Source organism: Erpetoichthys calabaricus, chromosome 11 (assembly GCF_900747795.2).
Source record: "Erpetoichthys calabaricus chromosome 11, fErpCal1.3, whole genome shotgun sequence".
Lineage (NCBI taxonomy): Eukaryota > Metazoa > Chordata > Cladistia > Polypteriformes > Polypteridae > Erpetoichthys > Erpetoichthys calabaricus.
Genome location: NC_041404.2, coordinates 116,769,660 through 116,786,870, shown reverse-complemented (window position 1 = coordinate 116,786,870; position 17,211 = coordinate 116,769,660). Strand labels below are relative to the sequence as shown.

Genomic DNA, 17,211 nt, shown 5'->3' with positions numbered 1-17,211 from the left:
TAGATAGGAGGAGGTAAAGGTAAAGGTGTTTGTGAGCGGCCAGTGAGGAAATCCTTTTTCCAAGCGCAGAAGAAAAGGGAAAAGTTCAGTTGCAGCTTATCAATTAGTATGCTAGGGATGACTGCATTAAACAGCAAGTTAATAAACAACAAAAAGAATCCTTACATAGTTCTCTGAGTGTTCCAGATGGCTCATCACTGTATGGAGGGCTGTATTGGTGGTGTCTACCGTGCATCTATTACATCTATAAGCAAACTGGTTAGGGTTGAAGGTGGGAGGGAGGCTGGCTTTAATATCCTGAGCGGCAAGTCTTTCAAAACATTTCATGACTGCTGAATGAGGTAAGTGCAACTGGGTAGAAGTCATTAAATCCCACTTAAGAGGACTGCTTTGAGACTGGCACATAGGTTGTCAATTAGGCCAGGAACCAATTGAAAATATCAATGAAGACACCTACAATATCTCGTAGTACTTGGCCATGGATGCCATCAAGGCCAGCAGCCATTCATTCCCTCAGTGTAACACACATATCAGTGGTGGGGCATTTAAGAGGCTTCTCATCAGAGTGTGGCTTTCTTTAAATGAACATTTCCTTAATGCCCTTATGAAAATGAGCAGAGACATTGTTAAGCTATATGATAGGGATGCCCAGATGGTAGGGAGGGCTGTGTTATTGGGTTTATATAGTTTATAATAATCTGCCTGTCCTACTACATGCAATCTATTTTCTAACCTGATCATCCAGTTCAGGGTCACAGAAAGCCAGGCAGCTTAAAGCGGGGACAAACTCTGGACAGGGTTCACTGTGCTCAAGGCCACGTTTACACCTACATTCAGACTCACCCATACTGCAAAAATACAGTTAAAACTGTTTGACCTACCATTTATGTGTGCATTACTGTATAGTAGACGCTATACCAACATCTACATGAACATCTATCAGGGATGCCAATATTATGTTACAAATATCTTTGGGATAAGAAAAGAAAACTGTCATATAAATAAATAAATACACTGACATGTGCAGATTCCATCAAGGCATTCCGAATTCATTACAGCATTCAAGATCTGTGAGTCAACAGTACAGACCACTGTGCCACCAAGCCTGCCCCCCATGCACTGGATACAGTACATTATGTCTGATGTACAGTGTAACAGACATAAACTGAATGCTAAAGTGTCTGTTGATATTGCAACACCATTTGAGGTACAAACAGACATACATAGACAATGCTAATGTGCCTTCACCTGCTTACAGTTGATTTTTCAGAGTGAATTAATAAGCTCTGTACAGACACAATATTTATTAATATACAATATATTGTTTATAACACATACAGTATATGTGTAATAGACAGTATAACAGAACATGTAGTACAACATACCTTTAAGTTTTTGCTAAGTGCAGCATGGATAAGTGTGTCATGCTTTATGACATGTACTGTATAACAATGTTATGAAAAGCCTAACAGAGGTCACTTGAGTGCATTTGGTTCAAGTTAGTAGACATGCTGGCTTGGATGTTAAAAGCAAATGAATATGTACTCTTCACAATATTTAAATTAGGTGTCCTTCCATCAATTTTCTGAATGTACATTCTCCATTATAATATTGTATTGAGCCTGGAGCCCATCTTATTTGGAGAAAGGCACAAACCAACCATGGATGTAACCACAAGCCATCAGAGGGCACATTCACAAACACACCTAGACTCTCTTTAGAGTCACCAGTCAGCATAACATGCAAGCCCTGGGGGTGGGCAGGATGTGTATAATGGAGATCGATGTGTAATGTTTATATAGGAATACTGTGTAGATGTAGGCAATGCCCTCTACAGACTGGAATGGCCAAAAAAGTTGGACTCTCCTTTCCAAATGGTAGCCCTCTATAGTTCTAAAGTAAAATCGGTAAACCTGTAACTAGAATGTTGAATATTTGGTATGGAAACAATAAAAACCACTATAAGTAGAAAAAGTGTCAAATCTGTCATATCTGAATGGCATTACAAGGGCACACAAATGACTTTTGAAGTCCTTTTGGCTATTTGCTTTACTTTAAACTGTCACCCTGCATAAGGTTTTAGTCTTTTAAAAAATAATATGGAGCAAGAATTCAGCTTCAGAGATAAAATTGCTACTGAAAATGGTGTATTAGATAGGAGGTTTGTGCTTGATGATCTCTTCAGCAGCCTGAGTCATAAACTGGACTTAATTAAAATAAAATTGTTAACGTAGGACATTTCACTGATCAAAATTCTAGAAATATTGTAATTTCTAACAATGTGTCTCTTTTTTCATTTAAAATGCACACTGACTGTCCTTCAGCACACACGTCTGTGGTTGAGGTCCCGCTAGGTTATTGAAATGGCTCTGCCTTCTTTTCTCATAAAACATTGATGGCATGAGTGGCCTAATTTACTTGTGTAATTTAATTGTGTACAATAAGCTTGCTGTTTTTTATAAGGTAGATAGAAAGAAATCCTTTCCTAATAAGGTTTAAAGGAATAAAGTAGACATTTGATCACAGATTGATGAAAGACACCCATGTTCAATCAACTAGAAAGCACAATTGCAGTAAGAAGAAAGTGGGCTTTGCCCTTAGGCTCATGTATCCCCTCTTGTGCTTGGCTCTGCTTCATTAAACTGTCAAAGGAACCATTAGTGTTCAGATTTGGAAGCCTAGCAGCTCTCTGATATCCCTGGTACAATTTAGGAGGATGCTTTTAGGAGCACGGTTCAAGAAAAGAAATTGATCAGAAAACATATTTTATGTGTTTTTAGTAAGGACTTTTCCACTCACTGGCAACTAAAGGGACCACCCCTGAATGAGAGACTCATCCATTGTAGGGTACACTAACAAAGACGCTCACAGTCACCCAAATAAAGCAGATTTAGAGTCACGTGCCATTTACGGGATGTGGGAAGCTACAATACCTCAAGAAAAACCAGATGGAGAATGCACATATTGCACACACAGTTGGCGGGCTGGAAATCAAATCCATTTCCTAATATCAATGAAAGAGCAGTGCTCACCACATACAGTATATCTAAAGAACTGTTATTTTGTAAACTGATTAGAAATAAGGTGTGGATGAAATGTTAAAAATCTAACCATGATTTGATCCCTTAAGGCTGAGCCACATTTCTTCATGTCCTGCTCCATCCCTTCACACCAGTCATTTGCCACAGCAGCCTTATCAGTGTATTGGTAGCCAGCCAGGAGGCTTATGGAAGCTAAGCATGAGTTTTGGGTCAGCAGGGAAAAATGTGAGTCTCCATTATTTACTTCCACATAATTTCCATATGGGCAGCACGGTGGCGCAGTGGTAGCGCTGCTGCCTTGCAGTTAGGAGACCCGAGTTTGCTTCCCGGGTCCTCCCTGCGTGGAGTTTGCATGTTCTTCCCGTGTCTGCGTGGGTTTCCTCCGGGTTCTCTGGTTTCCTCCCACAGTCCAAAGACATGCAGGTTAGGTGGACTGGCGATTCTAGGTTGTCCTTGGGGTGTGTGTGTGTGGTGGGCTGGTGCCCTGCTGGGGTTTGTTCCCTGCCTTGGCTGGGATTGGCTCCAGCAGACCCCTGCGACCCTGTAGTTAGGATATAGTGGGTTGGATAATGGATGGATGGATAATTTCTGTATTCTCCATTACCACCAAGCTGTTGTCCTGTTGTGACTTTATGCAGTTATTTGCAGTTTTCCAGTTGGTGGTCTTTCCAGTGCTCATACTTCTTTGGTAATATCTGTTAGATAGATAGATAGATAGATAGATAGATAGATAGATAGATAGATAGATAGATAGATAGATAGATAGATAGATAGATAGATAGATAGATAGATAGATAGATAGATAGATAGATAGATAGATAGATAGATAGATAGATAGATAGATAGATGTTTTTAAAATAAACCTTTATCTAAAGTTATTTAACAGGCAAGCTGTATTACTGTACATAGAAGCAATTGTAGGTTTTTCTATAAAAGGTTTTACAAATAGCCTTCTACAACAGAACATAAAACATCAATGATTCATCATATTCCTTGAAATTCTTCAAGTTGATTTGTAATTTCATAATAAACAAATGCCTTGTTTTCCAATTTTCTAAACATAGCTCAGCAAAATTTTTCTAGGTAGATATTCTTTTTTGTTTTTTTTCTACAGATGACTATCCCCAATATAACAATTATTTCTGAAATACAATCTCAAGTTTCCAAATCAATACATAAAGAAATCTGAATAGTGGTATCAGTATATTGCAATGTAGAAAAACATTTTCTTGTTGATTACAGAAGGGACAGTTATCAACAGCACTACAAGCAATAGGGTTTTGTTTTACAAAAGAATTAGTGGCAACTGCAACATGCATTCTTCTCTGTAAGTTCCCAATTATTTATTTCTATAAGGAGTTTTTAGAAAATTCTCCATTTTAGAGTACTTGTATCATCTACCTTTAAACAATTCCTCCAGGGTTCATCTAGCATTTCTTTCAAATGGATCAAATGAGACACGTTAAACATAAGTCATAGAAATCATTCTTCCTAATAAGCTAATAGATATACGAGGAGATCTCCATGCTCATGTAAGGTCATTTTCTTACTGCTGAGAATGAGTAACTTATCCAGCTATCCAGCTGATTTCATTCTAGACAATTTGTTGACATAACTCTAGTCAAGGTGTTTCGGGCAACAGTTCAAACCAAACTCTAGAAGTGTAGCAAGACGCCTAAGCCACCTGTAGCTGTGTTTATGCAAAATTATCAAAGTTCTGCAGCTTTTAGTTTGCTTCATAGGATTCTGGCAAAAGTGTGACCATGTTAAAATAATTCCACAGATCAAATATCTTCATTTTAAAGGTTTTAGTAAAAGTTCAAAGCAAAACAGTTCTCCCAAAAAATAATGTAGAGAAAAGCCAAGCAAAATGACACCTTTTATTGGCTAACTAAAAAGATTACAATATGCAAGCTTTCAAGGCAACTCAGGCCCCTTCTTCAGGCAAGATGTAATCCTCGAAAGCTTGCATATTGTAATCTTTTTAGTTAGCCAATAAAAGGTGTCATTTTGCTTGGCTTTTCTCTACATTCATAATGGCTAACATGGTACAACACCCTAGTACTACAAAAAATAATGAAAAGATTGGTGTTGCAAATAAAGAAAAGTTCTTGTTTAAAGAAAATCCTGTTTAAGGCTTACAGTACTTATCTTGTTTCATTTCTCTATGTTTGGTCATATAATCGAACCATTTCAGAAAACTGCAAATGTGTCTAATAGTCCATGCTAGCAATGAGACGATTTCCCAACTGGCTTAATTATCTGTCTCTGTGTTACAGGTATAGCCAAGATGGTTCTATTTCTCATTAACTTTTGGGGAGTAAAAGGCTACACCATAATCTATAGCTAGGAGAAAATTACCTTCTATTCAAATTAAGCAAACACTTACATGAATTTAACTTTAAGCATTTATTTTCTAATATTGTAGTGCCTGCAAGGCAGTGAGGTCAGTCCCAACACTAAAGATTTCATGGCACCAGGCTTGGATATCAGTCCAACCTCAGATTTATGGTGTGACCCTGACCATGTCTAATGATTCATTTAGGTTCGGATTGTACAAATTCTGATACATTGCTCTGTACTGGACTTGTCATGACTATGGGTATTGTGTGTGAGTGCTAGAGAAGAGAACGCTGCTAAAATTCTCTCAGTGAAGTGTTTTTGGTAGGTCTATTCTTGTGTCTGTGGAGGCAAATAGGGGAGTCCACAAAAATTCCACATTCTTAAGTGTGCAGATAAAAAAACATTTTGTATAATAATCTACACTTTTCAAGTGAAAGCAATGTATAAATAGTTCTTATTTTGTCTCTCACTGCCAGGAACATTTCTGTTGCCTGTTTTTGTCTTTCCTTGTCTCTGCATTCACTGTGGGTGTATAAATTTGATACGTGTGTATAACATGTGAAATAATACGTATGTCTCATAGTATTATCTTATAGCACAAACCAAAGCTGAAGACCATTATATTCTGTGAGAATAAAAAATACGCACTTTTTAATAAAACTTTCTATAGATTTCTCTAGAAATTATAGACAAATACTTATCAAAGGTTGCTATACAGAATATAAATTGAAATTAATACTTCAAAATAAGGCATCATCACTTCATGATGCTTTTTTCTGAAGTGTATTTTTACATTTTGTCTCTGGGCAGTGTAACGTCTGTCAAGTCCAAAGGCTGTGAGGCATTTGTCAAATGTGGTGCACACAGTTACTCAGGCTCATTACTTAAATAATACAACAGCAGTGTCAATACCTGATGATCTGTTACAATTATGTATTTCCATTCATTCATTTACATGGCCCACTTGTTATCTGGTCTTAGTCATCAGCTGAACAATGCCAATTGTTAAGGTACACTCACACATAAAAGCACGCTTTGCCAGCTCAGTGTGGTCATATCAACCTAATAGCATGTCTTTTCAGTGGTGGGAGCGGCTCAGAGACCCTGTAGATAACCTGCATTTCTCATTTTGCAATTAAATTTAACTGTAATAGTAAAGGCTTGTGTAAAAAAAAGCAAACATTATCTAGCTGTCATTTAAAAAAAAAAGAACTTACATCATTGACTACGTAGATTTATGGGCCCAATGATTTTGCTTTAGTAGAGAATGAGAATGCAGTATTAAGAAAGGCAGTAAAATTAACTCCATTTTAAAGATTTCACATTTTCACTTAAATCAGTAACAAGCTGGACTGTACAGCTCTTCCCAGATCTCAGTGCTGTTTACTGTTCAGATGGTGCCATAGCGGCCAGGCCTGCTCTGGTTGTTCGTACTATTAAGGGATTTATAAATACATCTGTGATGTGGTCGCCCAGCAAAGGCACTATATGAAATATTTTTCAAAATGTGTTGGCTTCAGAGTAGCAGTGCAACAAAGTGATTCAGCCTTGTCCATACATTCATAAGTTGGGTAGGATTGGGGTGATCTTCTGCTAATTCTATTGCTTTTCTGTGTCCACAGGATGTTCTACAGGTTGGTGAAGAGTTACCTTCTGATTCTTACTATTGCCAGCTGGAGGCAGACAAGTGCCGGATCTTCATGGAACAGTTAGGCCGCTTTACTCTGGTGGGGGAGTCACTCAGTATGGCTGCCACCAAGCGCCTGAAGCTCATCCTGTTTGCACCAGTGTGTTGCACCACCCTTGAGTATAGTATCAGAGTTTACTGCATGGATGACACACAAGATGTCTTCAAGGTGAGTTTGATGAGATACCAGTATACCAGAACTCAGTATGGCTGTTTTGTCTTGGATGAATGAAGGAAAGGGCAGATTTTAAAAGGCAAGCTCAAGACCAGGAATGAAAGCCAAAAATCTTTAATCCAAAAGTTAGACAAACCTTGAAAGCCAAGGAGCCATACAATCCATCCATCCATCCATTATCCAACCCGCTATATCCTAAGTACAAGGTCACAGGGGTCCGCTGGAGTAAAATGCCAAGGAGCCATGATAGCTAATCCTAATCACTAACTATAACCAAAATTGAAAAAATAAGCAAAAAATCCTAATTTTTCCTAAATTACTGCGGAAATGTAGGCAAGGAATGATGTCTGTTGCCATTCTTTAATAATCACCAGCAATTAATGTCACATCATTGCTACAACAAAAACAGCCATGACAACTATTAAAGCAGCAAAACAGCAGTGGCAGCCACAACCCCAAAGGAATCACAAAATGAAGGCATGGAAACCTCATAAACAAACAAATAATACTTTTCAAAATAATAAAACAGAGATTAAACCACAAACAATGCTTAAAAGTATTCCCAAGTGTACAAAAAGTATGACAATGGGTCAGTGAAGACATTGAAATAAACATTAAAGTAAATGCTAAAGTAGAATACATTTTATGTGTAAGATCAGCATCCCATTAAGTGCCTCACAGGGGGCTTAAATGCAATATCATGTGCTTCCATATCTCAATATTCAGAGGATTTCAAAACAAATGTATTCAACCAGCTTTAAAGATTTATTTTATTGAGGAGCAAGCCTGGAATGTTCTTGTGCTGAGGCAAGTAGAAAGTGGTTAGTGTTACAGTGCAATAGTTAGCAATTCATGTTTCATTTTTCTGGGGCACTACTAATAACTTTTTTGGAGCCCAAAACATTTGAAAGGAAGTGGGAAAAATCTCTAATGCATTGGGAATTAAGCCCCTCTGTCCTATTGGTGAGGGCAGCCTATCTGGTCTTCACAATTACCTGTCTGTGATGGTATAAATGTGAGAGTGCAAGAGTGCTTGGGTCAGCTTGTTGGAGTTCTAGTTGTACTTGCTTGGGACTTCTACACAGTATGTGGAAAACTGGAGGCACTTCCTGACAAGGGTTGAAATACTTCTACTTGTCATAGGGCAGATAATCTTGAAGTTTTGGGTTGAGACCTTGGCAAATGTTGACCTTGTGGGAAGAGGACTCGCCAAACTGTGAAAAACGTGTGTGAGTGGAAAGAAAGTAAGCAGATAGTGCTTTGTGTATGAGTGGGAAAGTAGGCAAGCCACCTCATAGGGTAGTCAAAGACAATCACATTTATAGTGAAATTACAGTACAAGAAATGCGAAAGAGACTGAGATGAGGGATTCCGTTTAATAAGCAAGTGAATATGTCAAAAATCACTGCAACAAAGTAAAGCTGCAGCACCCTCTTGTGCCACCACATTGTAATAACAAGGACAGGCCTGCAGAAGTGTCATCCTCTTCCTGCCAGGATGGCATCCTGCTGCAGGTGAGGCTTGCTTTGAAGGAGCAGGGCCAGAGGGAAGTAACCGTAGACTTCTTCTTGTTGCCGTCACTCCGTTTTACTGAGGGAAGCAGAAACCATGTGAACAACTGTTCCAATCCACTTCTACTAACCTGGTGCACCCTTAAAGGGATTACTGTAAGAGACTCACCGAGCTTTCATGTGTAACAATAAGTCGGCCAGTATGCATCAATGTTTATGATTTTGACTTTTGTTTTCTTCATGAGGTATTAACTATTGCTTATAGTAAAACCCTTTCTGGTTATTTTGTCCACTTCTCTATATATATAAAATCCAATGTCTGTCTGTCTGTATGTCGTTTTTCACGAGAGAACTACTAGACGGATTTGGGTTTTTTTCTATAATTAGATTGAGCATTCCAGCTGATTTTGCGACTTCTCTCATTGCATTAAGTATTATAGTTTGCTTGTGGTACTGATTTATCTGAGTGAATTCGAGAGACATGCAGCGGGCCGAGGGGAGGGGGGTGGGGCCCTCCTCACTCACGCGCCAGCCTCTGAGTGTGTACCTTACCTCCGCTTAGCTAGTAAACGAAAGAACTACTTAACGAATTTAGATTGAGTTTTTTTCTATAATTTGCTTGAACATTCCATTTGATTTTACGACTTCTCTCATCTCGCTAAGAATCATAGTTCGTTTGCAGGAGCGATATATTCTCGCTAATCCGAGACAGAGGCTGTGGGCCGAGGGGACGGGGGAAGCGTGACGTCAGGAGTGGGGAGCCGGGCAAGGCCCTCTTCACTGTCCTGTTTCACTACTATGTGGGTGGACACGGCTAGTTTAATGTAACTGGTTCCTTGCCTTCAGGCAAAACGTTCTTACACAACAAGAAAACCAAAAAGAGAACACAATAGTGAGAGGAAGAAGACACCCTTATAGTGCCACCTTAGAGTCAGGATGTCTACCTTTAAATTTAAACTGTTGGTTTATACACTAAAGGAGTAATGCAATAAACAGTAGGGAATGTTTGCATCCTCTCCAGAATTTATGTAAGGATTTTCTTGCATGCATTCCTGTTCTGTATTCTTTATCAACCACTTTTCTTTTTTTGCTGTTTTGGGCTTGAATTGACTTTTTACACTGCCCTCCAGTGGTTCAAGTCCTATCTGACTGATAGGCAAGAGTTTGTTAGTCTTGGCAAGAGCAGATCCAGCTCAGCACCAGTCACACAAGGAGTCCCTCAGGGCTCTGTCCTCGGTCCTCTGCTTTTCTGTATTTACATGCTTCCCCTTGGCCATATTATCTGTAGCTATGGACTGGGTTATCATTTTTATGCAGATGATACTCAACTCTATTTCAATGTTAAAAGTGGAACTTCATCAGAGCTTTCTCAGCTCACAACCTGCCTTAGTGAAATTAAAACCTGGATTGAGCAGAACTCTTTAAAATTAGATTGCAATAAAACTGAACTACTTCAAATTGGGACTAAAATGCAACTTAATAAAATGAGCTCCTTCCCAGTCTATCTTGGCAGTGATCTCATCAGACCTGCCTCTACTGTAAAAAATCTTGGTGTCATTTTTGATTCCTCCCTCTCTTATTCCGCCCACATAAATCACATTAAGAAACTTTCTTACTTTCACCTCCGTAACATATCCCGTGTTCGCTCCTTCCTCTCCTTTTCTAACGCTGAGAAACTTGTCCATGCTTTTATCACATCCCACATCGATTACTGTAATTCCCTACTGGCAGGTGCCCCTTCTAATCTTATATCACAGCTCCAGCTTATTCAAAACTCAGCTGCAAGAGTCCTTACTCGAACCAGCAGCAGCGAGCACATCACACCCATCCTGCTCCGTCTCCACTGGCTCCCTGTGTCTTACAGAATCGAACATAAAATCCTACTAATAACTTACAAAGCCTTAAATAACCTCGCGGCAAACTACATCAGTGTCCTTCTCCATCACTATGTGCCTGCCCGCCCACTAAGGTCCTCTGATTCTGGCAATCTTGTTGTGCCCCACACTAATCTACACTCCATGGGTGACAGCCTTCAGCTGTATAGCGCCCAGACTCTGGAATGACCTACCAAAATTAATCAGGTCAGCTGACTCCATGAATTCTTTTAAAAAACAACTCAAAACTCATCTGTTCAGGAAGGCTTTTAGCTCTACTTGACTTTATTACCCTTCTCTCAGTTTACTTCTCTGTCAAGATGCTAATGTAACCTGTGTGTGTGTGCTAGGCCATCAATCATGTTGTCTGTTTCTTTTTTTTCAGAATTTACTGTCTTAATCTTCTTTATTTATTTATCTGGTTTGTACAATGCTATATACTGTATACGCTGCCGTTCTTTATTATATTCTGTAAGTGCCTTGAGCATGGGAAAGGTGCTATATAAATAAAATGTATTATTATTACATTTGTGCTACTACATTTACTGTATTATTGGCCAGTTTTCTCTCTGGACCTTTAAATATTGCTTGACCTTTGCACGAGGTCTGATATGTGATGAAATCTTTTAGTGGTGGTTCACTGGAGAAGGAAACCTTTATGGAAGAGTGGAAACCCCTGAAAATATTAATTTTGATAAATTTAGTCAACTACCCATCTCTGCCCTCCAGTAGGCTGGCTCCACCTTGGCACAGGAAGTCTCCAGTTAATCGCTTATGGTCTACTTGCTTATGTTATTCAGAATAGCAGTGGGAATAGCTCTTGTTGTCTTAATTTCAATCTTGGGTGTTGATGCATTTTCATTAAAGACAAGAAGGAAAAACTTTTTAAAGTGTAGATGTTATGTGCTTGTCACCAGGTACATAGCTTGAAATAAAGAACTCTAAATGCCAGTGGTTTTTAAGTCTTGTAGAAGCAGTTTGTAGAGTGTGTGGTGCAGGTCAGTAGCATTTTCTATCTCATTTTGATAGTGTGTAAGTCATTCTAAATACCGTATCCCATGATTAAGAGAGAGGGCAGTTGAGCGAAGTCCCAAGATTATGGAAACCAAATGCAAAAATATATAAACGTATGTGGGCCTACTGTCAAAACTATGCAACACTCTAATAATAAATTCATACACGTTTTTGTTAAAAGAGTAGAGTGTACCTGGAATGATGGCAAGCAAGTCACAGATAACAAAAGGGGTGTTTTCAATATGAAAACTAATTGCACAGAAGGGAAGGGTGAATAATAGAGAACACAAAGTAGAAAAGAGTCAGGTAAAGCAACTGCTTCCCCCAGCTCACCTAAAGTAGGATTGAGCCCCTTTCAACCTAGTGGGGTGGCTCTCCCATTTTTCTACCTCTCTAATACTGTAAAACACTCCCTTTTTCCTCTTTCTTCTTTCTCTTTATCTCCTTCTTTCTGGCTTCTCTCCCTCTATCAGTGAAGTTTCACTCCTTGCTATTCTAGTCTCAGTGAAACAACCTTAAACCTCATACCAAAGAGCCCTTCTGACAAACCTCAGAATGATTTCCTGGGTCAGTGTGGTCCTTGTTTGTCTGCTAGTACACCAATCTGGAGCTCACCTTTATCGTTCTCAAACTCCTTTTGATAATCCTTAATAATAATCCTTAAAGGAATGGGTCTCAATGGCAACTTCTCAGCCACCTGTCACCCAGGAGGTCATGTTGCAGTTAGTCCTTCATGACCTTATTCTGCTTTTAGGTAGACAGCCATTAGCTTAGAGTTACAGTCCTCTAACAGCAGCCTCCATTCCTTGCCTCTAGAACCAGTACCTTTCCTCTACACATGATGGTGTCTTCCAACACTAGCTCCTGTATTCTCACACTTGGCCTGCCAGTGCATGTCTAGAGATTTCATTGGGAATTTTCTTCGGCCATCTGCACGCTGCCCTTGACCTTGCTATCCTCTTTCCACTCAGTCACTGCTTCACATATAATAAGGCTGAACTGATTCTTCATTACTTTATTATAAAGCCGATGATGAGATGAAAATGATTGTTTTGACTATAATATACTTAGTAATATACTTTAGAAGACACCATGTTACTCACAAAGGTCAACAATACAGGCCACGGTTTGTTTAGGAATAGTTTGCCTCAGTTTTAGCTGGTGAATGTATGCTTTAAACAGAACCATTCATAATATTGTGACATGTGAGTCCCTGTCTTGCACCCCAAAACATGAGGCTGAGTCTCAGTACTTTAGTGAAACCCGCATTTTTTTTGCTTGAAACAGGAAAAACACGGTTATTTATTGTAGCGGGAGCTCCCACTCTCCTATACACAGACACAGTAGTCACAAAGGAGATACGTTTCAGATGTTATTATGTGTAGGTTTGTGCAGCATGCTTCAGGGTGAACACTACCAAAATGCTCTGAAAGTAAGACTTGGTTTGTACCATGGGAGCCCAAGAAAATGCAATGACTTGACCAAAGTCAGTCAGACAGTAACCAGGCCTGAACTTACAACAGCGTGCTTTTCAGTTCAAAACCATTATACAACAAGGAAGGGGTCATTCTTATATTGTGGATTTTTCACTTCCTACGATGTCATCAAAATGATATATGGCTATGTCAATGTCAATGTCAATTTATTTATATAGCACATTTAAAGCAACATAGGAATGCTGTGGCCAAAGTGCTTTACAATAATAGAAAAAAAAACATACAATTAACAAATTATAAATTAGGTGGAGTGGTAGCTCTGAGGCTAGGGATCTGCACTGGCCATCAGAAGGTTGCCGGTTCCAATCCCGTAAATGCCAATAGGGACTCTGCTCTGTTGGGCCCTTGAGTAAGGCCCTTAACCTGCAATTGCTAAGCACTTTGAGTAGTGAGAAAAGCACTATATAAATAAAAAGAATTATTATTAATTATAAATAGCATAAATAGAAATAACATAAATGAACATAAATAAAATAAATAATAAATAGAGGTAAGATTACATAATGAGGAAACCATCAGTATTACTGAAGGTCACGGAAAGCAAGTGAATAGAAATGAGTCTTTAATCTTGTTTTTAACAGTTCAATTGTAGACGACTTCTTTATGTAATGAGTAAAGAGTTCCACAGGCGAGGAGCAGCAGCTGCAAAAGCCCTGTCCCCCTTAGTTTTACACTTGGTACGAGGGACAACAAGAGGCAACTGACCAGAAGATCTAAGCACTCTAGATGGCTGGTGTAAAGCACACAATTCAGATAAATAGGCAGGAGCAAGCCCATGTAAAGATTTAAAAATTAGCAACAAGATTTTAAAATTAATTCAAAAACTGACAGGCAGCCAGTGTAAAGAAGCTAATATTGGAGAAACAGAATCAGACTTTCATGTCCCAACCAGAAAGCGAGCGGCAGCATTCTGGACCAACTGTAACCTGCGTATCAGGGATTTGCTAAGGAACAGATGAGTAATTCTTAGTCCTTCACTTTTACCCTCTTGCTTTTATTTTTAAATATTATATTAACCTTTTAAACTTAGCCTATTTATGTCTGTTTTCTGCCACTTTGATGTAACTGGCTATAATTTAGATAGATAGATAGATAGATAGATAGATAGATAGATAGATAGATAGATAGATAGATAGATAGATAGATAGATAGATAGATAGATAGATAGATAGATAGATAGATAGATAGATAGATAGATAGATAGATACTTTATTAATCCCAATGGGAAATTCACATTCTTCAGCAGCAGCATACTGATACAATAAATAATATTAAATTAAAGAATGATAATAATACAGGTGAAAAAAAAAAACAGACAATAACTATATATAATGTTAAATATTAACGTTTACCCCCCCTGGTGGAATTAAAGAGTCGCATAGTTTGGGGGAGGAACGATCTCCTCAATCTGTCTGTGGAGCAGGACAGTGACAGCAGTCTGTCGCTGAAGCTGCTCTTCTGTCTGGAGATGACATTATTTAGTGGATGCAGTGGATTCTCCATAATTGATAGGAGCCTGCTGAGCGCCCTTCGCTCTGCCACAGATGTTAAACTGTCCAGCTCCATGCCAACAATAGAGCATTAATCATCCTACACTCAATATTCATCTCCTACCTCTTAGAGTAAGGGTCAGACATTTCTCTTTCAGAATTTTTATATTTGGAGAACTAGATATAGTGGCTGGAGGCGCTACGCCTCTGTAAGGATACAATTCACACGCACTGCAGTGCAGGGTGATGAGTGAAGAGGTAACAGTTATGTATATAGTTTTAAGCATGTTCAATAATAAAGTTCAGTAATAGCTGTTGCCTGCATCGAGAAAACGTTGTCTGTCAGGTTTTCTTCCCTTGCAGGGTGCTACATAGTGTGGTATGCAGCCCAGACACAGACGGGCAGACACCATAGACTTAAACACCCAACACACGTTTATTGTACATACTATTTATAGTGACAGCACACAAATCCCCAGTGCCTCAGCACCAATCACCCCAAAGTCCAGGCCTCACAACGCCTTTTCTCTCTTCATGTCCGCCTCCACTCCTCTCTTCTGAGCTTCATCCTCTTCCGCCCGACTGCAGCCATCGATTGGAGGAAGGTGGCCCCTTTTAACCCCACCCGGACGTGCTCCAGGTGCCTCCCAATATGCAACTCTGGGTGTCCCTGGTCTTCTTCCCCCAGCACTTCCAGGTGTGGCAGAAGTGCTGAGGGCCAGGGCTCCTCAGGCATCTGGGTGCACCTATAGGGTTGAGCTTGTAAACTGTGTTCCCGTGGTCCCCAAAGCCACCAGGGCAGTTGCCCCCTAGTGGTCTGGAGGAGGCATAATCCCTCCTCCGGTCCTTCTGGGAGTCCCGGCTGGGTACCACCCCCAGCCGCTTGCCACAATAGTTATGTTGTACGCATATGTTACAGTAGAGTTGCAAAAATTCTGTCATGTTTTTACCAAAAATGCACTTTTAATGTTATTCTTATTTCTATATGAATTGGAATAAGCTTCCAAACATTAAACCAGTGTCAGTGAATGTGTCAGGTACATCCACAAAAAACTGTAGTGAAATATCTACAAGCAGTATTTCTTATTTTACTGCTCTGAAGCAGTACATAAAACAAGATTGTTTTCCTCCGCTTTTACTGTTTTCAAATAAGTATCCATAGCACACTGTACATGTCTTTTATTGAAGATCCATAGCCTGTGTATCATTTCGAAGGGCATATCTTAGCCTGTCAGAATATACTGTATATAGTTGGTAAAGAAATTAGACTGTGTATCCACATTACAACAGCAATAGCTGGAAGATTAAAAACATCTTTAGAAAAAAATAATAAAATGCAGAAAAAGAAAAACATAAAAAGTGGAATGTGGTGTCATTTAAAAGACCCCTCAAATTTAGTAGATAGTACTCCGTCTGTCAAATTACATACAATTGAATCAGAATTGTTCAAGAAAACCGTTTTGGGGCCAGGTGTTGCTATGATGCGGCAATGTGGGGCCATCTTTGAGGAAAGAAAGAAAAACATTGCAGCGTGGTATCAGGGTTTGCAATTCCGCATAGCTATGGCAAAACACTGTTCTTTAATTATAGCAATGAGGAAATGAAGGATTTTATGCTATTTGTAAAAGAACTGGCACTGTTTTCCAGTTCCGCCAATGGATCCTAAACAATGGGTCTGGGTGTAAAGGGTTAAAGTAAACCCATAATGAAGAATACACGTATGTCTGAATTTGACCGAGTTAAATGCTGAGCTGCTGGTTTCTTTTGTCAGTTGTGTCTCATTGTTAATTGGCAGCTGTTTAAGAAAATAGAAGCAATTAAAAAACAGAGAATGCAGCTGTTTAAGACTGAAAGAAGCAATTAAGGGTTGGAAATCCTAACAAGCAAGTTAACTAAAATGAAGAACATAACTGCTTTAGCATCAATAATTGGCTTCTAATCAGGAAATTGACTTGGGCAAAAACCATAGTGGCCATCCAGAACCAAACTTGAGGGCCCCTGCACTAAGATATACTGTCTATCGACATGTTCATATAGGTTATCCCAGATATGAACAACCTTTTCAAGTAATATTTAAAGGGTTGGCATGACAGTGCTATGTCTAATGCTGCTGTCTAGAGTGATAAGAATACACAGGAGACAATAAAGGTTTGGGGCAGCCACCTGTATAATATGCCCTGGCTGCAAATGGGTAATTTTCGTAGAGTTGCATTTGGTACAAAATCCAAAACAGAACTGATTTAAAGTTGCCAAGATGGCAGCTTTAAAGGCTGAGATCAGAACTCATGGACACCAGAAGCAGAAGTGATGTCATCATGACCTCCAGAACCGGACGTGACATCATCATGTGTGTCTCGGAACCGGAAGTGACATCATCATGGGTGCCGGAACCTGAAGTGACGTCATCATGGGCTCCGGAACCCAGTGGGATATCCCGTGAATGGTCAGCAGAAGACTGAGAGAGAAAGTCAGTGCACCTCACCAACCCTCTGGTCTGGCATGGAATTATCATTATTCAGGCCCATTAGCTGCCTCCCATTCGCACATGTGTGACACTAGTGACTCCAGAGACCTGAGTTC

The 17,211-nt window shown here is 39.4% G+C and overlaps 1 protein-coding gene across 1 annotated transcript in view; it reads left to right on the top strand.

Annotated features, from left to right (window-relative positions):
- Positions 1 to 17,211, top strand: part of unc5a (unc-5 netrin receptor A) — an 869,594-nt gene that overhangs the window by 793,227 nt on the left and 59,156 nt on the right. The window contains exon 12 of the mRNA XM_028813729.2: positions 7,007 to 7,240. Coding sequence (XP_028669562.1) covers positions 7,007 to 7,240 — 234 coding nt within the window. The remainder of the gene's footprint in view (positions 1 to 7,006; positions 7,241 to 17,211) is intronic.